The sequence below is a fragment of the Centruroides sculpturatus genome, unplaced genomic scaffold (genome assembly GCF_000671375.1).
Source record: "Centruroides sculpturatus isolate CEXI.00-Female unplaced genomic scaffold, Cexi_2.0 scaffold874, whole genome shotgun sequence".
Taxonomy (NCBI): Eukaryota; Metazoa; Arthropoda; class Arachnida; order Scorpiones; family Buthidae; genus Centruroides; species Centruroides sculpturatus.
Window position 1 is genome coordinate 155528 of NW_019385253.1, and position 8233 is coordinate 163760.

General features: G+C 29.7%; 1 protein-coding gene across 3 annotated transcripts; it reads right to left on the bottom strand.

Moving 5' to 3' along the window:
* Positions 1 to 858: 858 nt before the first annotated feature.
* Positions 859 to 7511, bottom strand: LOC111636754 (cytochrome P450 3A8-like). 3 transcript variants are annotated; one of them, XM_023382076.1, is made up of 15 exons: positions 7499 to 7511; positions 7366 to 7387; positions 5201 to 5303; positions 4914 to 5010; positions 3443 to 3492; positions 3233 to 3329; positions 3026 to 3154; positions 2566 to 2797; positions 2337 to 2476; positions 2155 to 2273; positions 1980 to 2088; positions 1708 to 1796; positions 1501 to 1641; positions 1250 to 1409; positions 859 to 1151 (listed from the first exon to the last, which is right to left on the bottom strand). In XM_023382076.1, exons 3-14 carry the CDS (start codon positions 5260 to 5262, stop codon positions 1394 to 1396), a joined length of 1281 nt encoding a protein of 426 aa, XP_023237844.1. In that variant the 5' UTR covers positions 5263 to 5303; positions 7366 to 7387; positions 7499 to 7511; the 3' UTR covers positions 859 to 1151; positions 1250 to 1393. The 3 variants fall into 3 exon arrangements, with proteins under 3 accessions (XP_023237844.1, XP_023237842.1, XP_023237845.1); XM_023382074.1 differs by having other exon boundaries at positions 7366 to 7506; XM_023382077.1 differs by lacking the exons at positions 859 to 1151; positions 1250 to 1409; positions 1501 to 1641 and having other exon boundaries at positions 1722 to 1796; positions 1901 to 2088; positions 7366 to 7506.
* Positions 7512 to 8233: the final 722 nt, after the last annotated feature.

An 8233-nucleotide genomic window follows, 5' to 3' on the forward strand; every position in this document is an offset into this window, starting at 1 on the left:
GTCCACTATAGTAATATAAACTATTATTTTCGAAAATTCCATTTTTTGAATGAAAAATAAACTTTCAATAATAGAAAATAAGCATTTATTTAAGTCTATATCATTTTTGTAGAGAGACAAATGTATTCAGAAATGGTTGGAACAGTATGGAATAATATTTCGGTAACATTCGATTTTATGTTTAAAAATTCACATTCCGTGTACAATATTGTTTATATTGTATAAAACCTATATTGTATATACCTATATAAACATACATGTGTCCTATAAGTCCTACTTGTAAAGACAAAAAAGAAATACGAATTACATTCATATTTTTTTAATCTTTTTACAAGTAAAGCGCGGAACTCAGTAAAATGGAACGAATTAAAGTTAATTTAATAGTGCAGACCCACAGACAGTGTGAATTTGCTAAAGAATTGAACATGTTCATACAGACCACGCTGCTTATTCTGCAATAAAACTTACACATCGTGTAAGTTTTATTGCAGAATAAAAACGTTTTCAGCTACCTTTCACTGGCTGCGGATCCTCACCAGAACCGTCTGATTGTTCATAATTTTGAATGTTCGTAAGTAGTAATCAGAATTCGCAGCATACACAGATTCTGAAACAAAATTTAAATATTACAAGCATATGACTAGAAACTAAACATATCGCAATCACTTATCGAACTTTATATATTTAATAGGAAGCAGAGTTTAACATCGCGTGCCACGCCATGTACACGGTGCCAGGTTAGCACGTTTCAGTTGAGGCAATACTGTTCTTTTGTATTTTTCTGTAAATTATAAATTGTAAATTTGTAAATTGAAAATAATTTTGGAATCATAATTTACAAATGAACACAACGTATAGTTCAATTTATCATAACATTAATTTTTATTGTTCAAATTAAAGCATCACTAAATACAAATAACCTTTTAAGCAATATATGTTGCTGCCCATTAAAATTTCTACACCGTGAAGACGGCACGAAACAAACGCGAAATTTGCATGAATACAATCGAATTCGTATAATACGTTAATGGTTATTTATGTTTAAAATTCAAAACATAAACCAATGTCACAAATCACGAAGCTAATAGAGTTGCTTTCACCTTTCCTTTGTTAGGATAATTCAAAAATAAAGAGTATGCTCTTCGGTTTTCCTGTATGTAATGAAAAATTAAAACGTTATATTTAAATGTAATGTAATTCACGCAATATCATATATGTTGTATACAATAGAAAAGTTGGTATTGCTTACATCGACTCTACAGTATTCTAGTTTAAATGATCGTATAAGATTTGCTAGTACTAGCTTCATGATAGTTAGAGCTAACTTTTTTCCTATACATATTCTTTGCCCTGCTCCGAATGGTTGGTAGATGATGGAATCAATTTTCTGCCGTTAATCAGAAGAAAATCTAAAACCATGCAAAATTTTCAATAATTACTCTCTTAAAACATGTCAATAAAGCAATCATTCAGATATTTAAGTGATGAATATCATTTTACCTGTAGGGATTAAACTTATCCGGTTCACTCCAATAAGCTGGATCATTTTGCAAAAAGTTTATTGGAATCGATATAATACTACCTTTAGGAATGGTGATGTCTTTATAACGATAATCTTCTTTACATACGCGATTTACAGGTCTACGTATATAAAAAAATATTTATTATATTATATATTTAATTTATTGAATTTATTATGAATTTTACATTGAGGGTAATAAAAAAAAGCGAAGAGTTTCACAGATAACTTGATCTAACAGCTGGAAATTGGTCAAGTCAGAATACTGAATATTTACCTAAAAATTAATGAAAAATTCTATAATTACAATTCGTCATATTATCATTGAGATTACTAATTTATTATTTTAAAACTTTAAAATTTATATTCGGATTTCTATACATAAACAAAAACAGATAAATTAGTATTTTATCTTTCTAAGATATATGCACATTCTAATTGAAAAAAAATAATATTTTACATCTTCCGAAACGTGGTTTTTTATTTCTTCACGGAGTTTCTCTTGTATTTCAGGATTACTAGCAAGATGTTTAATACACATTCCTAATGCAAAACTTGTTGCTTCGTATCTACAAATGTGTAAAAATTCCACATTAAATGTTTATAATATACAGGTCATTATTATGTTATATTACCCAGCTGCCATGAACAACATGGCATTTGCAATAACGAAATTATCTGGTAGTTTCTTCATTTCTACAATAGTCTCATCTTCCGCATCTATCATCGTCTGCAGTAGATCAAGTGGAGGAGACTGAAATACAAAATTATATAAATATTGAAACATTTTATGTTAAACTATTGACAATGGACTCACGTCTAATTTATTCCGGGAAGTGACTATTTTCCGACAGGTTTCATAAACGAAGGTGAAACATGGTAGATTCAGAATATACCTTAAAAACTCTATTTTATGTCGAAGAATCGTACATATTGGCTCTACTTCCGGGAAGATAACTAAATGTTTTAAAAAATTAAACGCAGCTATCTTAAAATTTTTATTATGTAATAATGATATATATAATAAAGAATTGTTCAATTGTTACTTGTTATTCCAACTAAAATAACAGTAGAATCAGCTGAAAATATAGTATGAGTCGATTCAATAAATTTACTACTTTGATTATTTTGAACATTTGTGGTTACCCCAAATGCTGATGTACAAATGATATCAAACACTAATTTTTTACACAGGTTTGTGATATCAAAAGGTTGATCTCTCTGCTTCTCGACGTTTGCTAGAAAGGCTTTTATCGGTGAAGACATTAGAGCACTCATCTAAAATATAAATTGTTATGTTATTTTAAGAGGAATATTTTTTTTAAATTAAGAAATATCAGTATACAATTTTAATTTTTCCTGTAGTGAAACAAGTATTTAGAATACTTCTTAGGTTTTTCCATTTCTGATNTTATCGGTGAAGACATTAGAGCACTCATCTAAAATATAAATTGTTATGTTATTTTAAGAGGAATATTTTTTTTAAATTAAGAAATATCAGTATACAATTTTAATTTTTCCTGTAGTGAAACAAGTATTTAGAATACTTCTTAGGTTTTTCCATTTCTGATCAGTTAATGCTGAAATCATATTTTTAGACTCATCGTGAGGAAATATACGACCTGCCAGCAGCGGCTTTTGCCGAAAAAATAACAAATATATTTTAAGCTTTTTAAGATATTTGATAACTGAAAATTACAGAAAAATACCTACATCTCTATTGTAAAAATTGTAACTGTCCTTTATTTGAATCAGTTTGAAAAATTCAACGTCAGTGCATATTATAAATGGCTTCGCTCCTAGATAAAACCTAAACATAAGTTGAATTAATTATAAATTGTATTAAATTAAAAATATAGATTTTTTAATGTAAAGTAGTATTTATTTAATCTAATCATTTGTAAAGGAAAATAAATTAATTACCCAAACAATTTTCCGTATTGTTTTAGCCATGTTTCTATGCATCTGTCTCCCTAAGTAAATAGTTAAAAATCATATCAATTAAATTATCCATAAACGTGAGGCAGATAATAGTGAGGTCTTATCAGACCAATGATGGGCACAAACGCTCAGGGATCAAAGTGAAAACAATTTAATAAACTCAAAAAAGTTACTACATAAGTGTGAAAACGAAAACCCAAAATGCATTTCGGACTATTTTCCCAATAGAAAACACCCCTCATCAGTTGGTATTAGTTAAAGGTAATGCTATAATAGAATTATACAAGGTAACGGTCAACTTAAAAATAAGCTTAAAGTTATACAATATAAAAAATTGAAGACACCACTGTAATGGTATGAGTAGTAAGCATCATCAGTAGGTGATATCTAAAGTAGGTGGTATATTAAAAATTATACAAAGTAAGGTACACTTAAAACTCAAATACAATTATGAATACTCTGCAGTTGCAAACACTGCAACCTATATGGTTGTGAAATTAATAAAAGTACAATTAAAGCAATAAAATTTGAAACTAACACCTATAAACGTAAATATCTTGAGAAATATCTTGAGCACATACAGATTTTAAAAATTGATAATGTTAATAGAATTAATGATAACTTAGGTGTTAAAATTGACGGAGGATGGTATAATTATATCTTTTAAATACTAAGTATCTTTGTGATGTAATGTTCACATGTACTGTTAAAAACCGTTGGGAACTTGTAATTGTATCACATGTTGTCACCACTTGTACACCAGATGTGGACTGACACACACCTCCCTCACTACCACTTTCACCACCTTGTTGTAAGCTGGCACCTGCTACTCTGTCGTCTTACCTTGTTTTGGTATGTACAGTACATTACCTGTCAGTGTAACTTTAGTCCATTGGTGTTAACTAATTATTGTCTAACTCATAACTGTCTACACTGATATTACCTAATGCTCGTACTGTTATATTGGCATCTTCACCTTTATATTGTATAGTTTTAGGCATAGTTTTAAGTTTACCTTACTTTGTATAATTTTTTATATACCACCTACTTTAGATAACACCTACTGATGATGCTTACTACTCATACCATTACAGTGGTGTCTTCCATTTTTTTTATATTGTATAACTTTAAGGTTATTTTTAAGTTGACCGTTACCTTGTATAATTCTATTATAGCATTACCTTTAACTAATACCAACTGATGAGGGACTGTTTTCTATTGGGAAAATAGTCCGAAATGCATTTTGGGTTTTCGTTTTCACACTTATGTAGTAACTTTTTTGAGTTTATTAAATTGTTTTCACTTTGATCCCTGAGCGTTTGTGCCCATCATTGGTCTGAGCGTTTGTGCCCATCATTGCCCAGAAACAACTTTTGTAATAATTTAGTTAAAAATCATATTTTACATTTGAAATTCTGCTTTGTAACTTCATTTCAATAGTTAAAATATTTACCTCTTTAACGAATTCAATTAAATTTCCAAAGATAAAGTTTGGTTTCGGGCCTGGAATCCCGTATCGTTGAAACAATGACATCCTTTGTATTCTCCATCTATAGAAATTACAAGTAATTGTATACTAGAAGCTTATTTTTAATTTGTTTATGATTGTTGATAATTCGAAAATAATACGATATATTATAATTTAATATATGCTAATTCACTTACAAAAATATTCATATGTATTAACTTAATTAATGTTAATTTAAAAAACTGAGTGCAGTTAAAACTAACGTCACTCACCTTATCCATAAGAAAATGATGCAGATTAAAACAGATAAAAGTATTGATAAAATTAGATTCATTGTCGTCCTCTATTGTTTATTTCATATTCTATTCCAGGTTTCTGTCAAAGAAATAAAAGCAATGTTATAAATGCGACTATTACTGAAAAATATATATCTATACTAATATAATAAAGAGGTAATGTTTGTATGTATGTTAGTTTGTATGCAGCAGGTAATCTCTGAAACTACTCATCCGATTTCAAAAATTTTTTCACCAATATTTAGAATGGAACTTCAGGGTGGACATAAGCTGTATATTATTCCGTTAAACATGGGAGATAGACAGTTCTTTACGGTAAGCCTTACGGGGAAGGCCTACTGTAAATAACTCTGCTTCTATTTATACTATTTTAGATGCGGTTTTTTGCGTTTTTGATTGCGTTTTAATAGAGTACGTTAACAGAATGTACACTAAGAAGGGATTTTTCGATATTCCCCCCGCAGGGGAAAGGGACAGGATTAAGGATACTGTGAAAAACTTGGCTTCTATTATACTATTTTAAATACGGGTTTTTGCGTTTTTGATTGCGTTTTAATAGAGCACGTCAACAGAATGTACACTAAGAAAAAATTTTTCAAAAAATTTTCCCCCACTGGGGAAGTGTTATACATTTATAATAGATACATTTTGAACCAGAAAAAGGTGTGGCGGGGTCTGCTAGTTAACAATTATTATTATAAAGTAAATTCTAAGACTTTATAATGAATAATTTAATATTTTCGAAAGAATATGCAGCGATACATTATCTCAATCATAAATCATTGCAAACAATAATATATAAATATATTAATATACACTAAAACACCTTACAGCAGAATTCTGTGTCGCAACCCTCCTCTGCTTTTTTCTGCACCTTCTTTTACCACGTTTTTATGAAGCTTATATTGATTTAATCTTTATATTTATTTTTATTCTAATTATATAAACTGTTGCTATTCTTTTTATCAAATGTCATAAATAAATGCGACAGTGTTGCTACTGTACGATTGTAGTATTAGAGATAACGCATTGAATGAAACAAACAGAAACAAAATATCGAGTTATAATTTCTCTTTTTCCATTCATTCATAAGTACAGGTTGCTTCTCAGACATTATCATAGTTTTCATAGTTAAGTTTTTCTGCATTTCTTGACGTTTGAATGTCAATAAATTTTAAAAAATGTAAATATCTTTTGGGTAATCTTTTGAAAGATCGCAATATTTTCTTAACAGTCAGAAAAGTACAGAATTGTCACGAGTAATATTGTGAAAGCTGGTCAAAGTATAGTGTAGATACGTAGGAATGCAGCAAAGTGATGATTGAAGACTACAGACTATATTGTGGTGTAGCGAATAAACAGATTAACCGATGCTTTAAACGTTCAAAAGGTTAGTATAAGTTATCGAATGAATATACAATTGATTAGAACACATAAATAATTATATTTTTCATTTACTTTCAGATAAATCTAATGTAAAAATTAAGTTATGAGAATACACTAATGCTGATTATCACAAAATTCATTATAATTTGTAATTTGAACTTAAAATTCATTCCTGCCAACTTCGAATACAGCTCGATCTGCAAGCGTTTTGTCACATGCTCTATAATCAGTCTAGAACCTGTAGTTTCAAACATAACCGTTATCAATTATGCCTCTACGATCGTACGAGTATTTAGAGTTACTCGCGCGTTATACACTTCTTCTTTTTTTAACTCTTTCCACCCCGTGGGCACTAAGAGGGCCTCTTTTTGCAAGCCCATTATGGGTTCGGCCAAACCCACTATGGGGCTGCCGAGTGGTGAGAGACGGGGTCAGTCAAATCCGAACGGACCACCCCCCCGAAAAATTACTGGGGTTTTTTCGACCCGTTCGGATCCGAGCCCGGGTCCCCCAGAGCGGTAGGCTGCCACCTTCTCCGCTCGGCCCTCCATCCGCTTATACATTTCTGCTGTATACAAACATTGTATGCAAATAATTTCGTAATATACAAAATAATCTACAACACTAAAGTCATCTGATAACAAAAACTTTTAATACGTAAGTAACTCAATATAAGTGTTAATGGCATTAATGACAGTTTTGTTCATTTCCTTTATAATTGTACTACTACATAATTAAAAAAAATGTACACTTACCACACTGTGAAGTCGTTTTACTCTGTTCGATAACAAATTTCCGAAAAAAATGAATAGAAAAACAATTTATATAAACTTTCTTACGTTATCAATTAGAATTTATCTGTTAGAGAGAAAGTTATAAACATATTACTTATCTGGTGTACGGTAGACTAATGTAAATTCAAGTGTTTGTCCTTCACTTTTGAACGAATCGTCGTTCGATTTACATATTTACTTTCGTATAAATTTTGATTTATTTTCCGGTTTTGTATTTAATTTGTCATAAGAAACTAATTGACATTAATTAATTATAAACAATTTAAATATTTACTTCTAATATACCTACCTAAACGATTCACTTACTTCATGGCAGTGTATAAATTACTTGTCAAAGTAATACATGAAAAAACCAGTATATTTCGACTTGATTATATAAAATGTTATTAATTTAAATGTTTTTAATAATTTGACTGTCATGGTTTTTTCTCCATAATTTTCTGAAAATATTGTAACGAATTTCTCAAGTACAATAAATCAGAGACATCCTGTCAATGTTACGTCAACCTGCAAGAAATATCACAACATTCTTTGCTATTCTATTAAAAACTAGTATATGTCATAAACATAGAACAATACCATTTACACTTTTACAGTACGACTTTCTGAAATACTAAAAATTACTGCCAGATTTGTAATGTAAACGGAGATGGCACTGGAGGTGTTACACTGATGCCACGAATAAAAAAAGTACAAAAAGCAGTAAAATTTGAAAATTAACAGAATAAAAATATAATAGCATGTTATAACTTTTTACAACTTTTGCGTGATGCAGACTACTGTTATACGTTCAAATTACAAGCACTCGAAACACTTTATAGCGTTGATA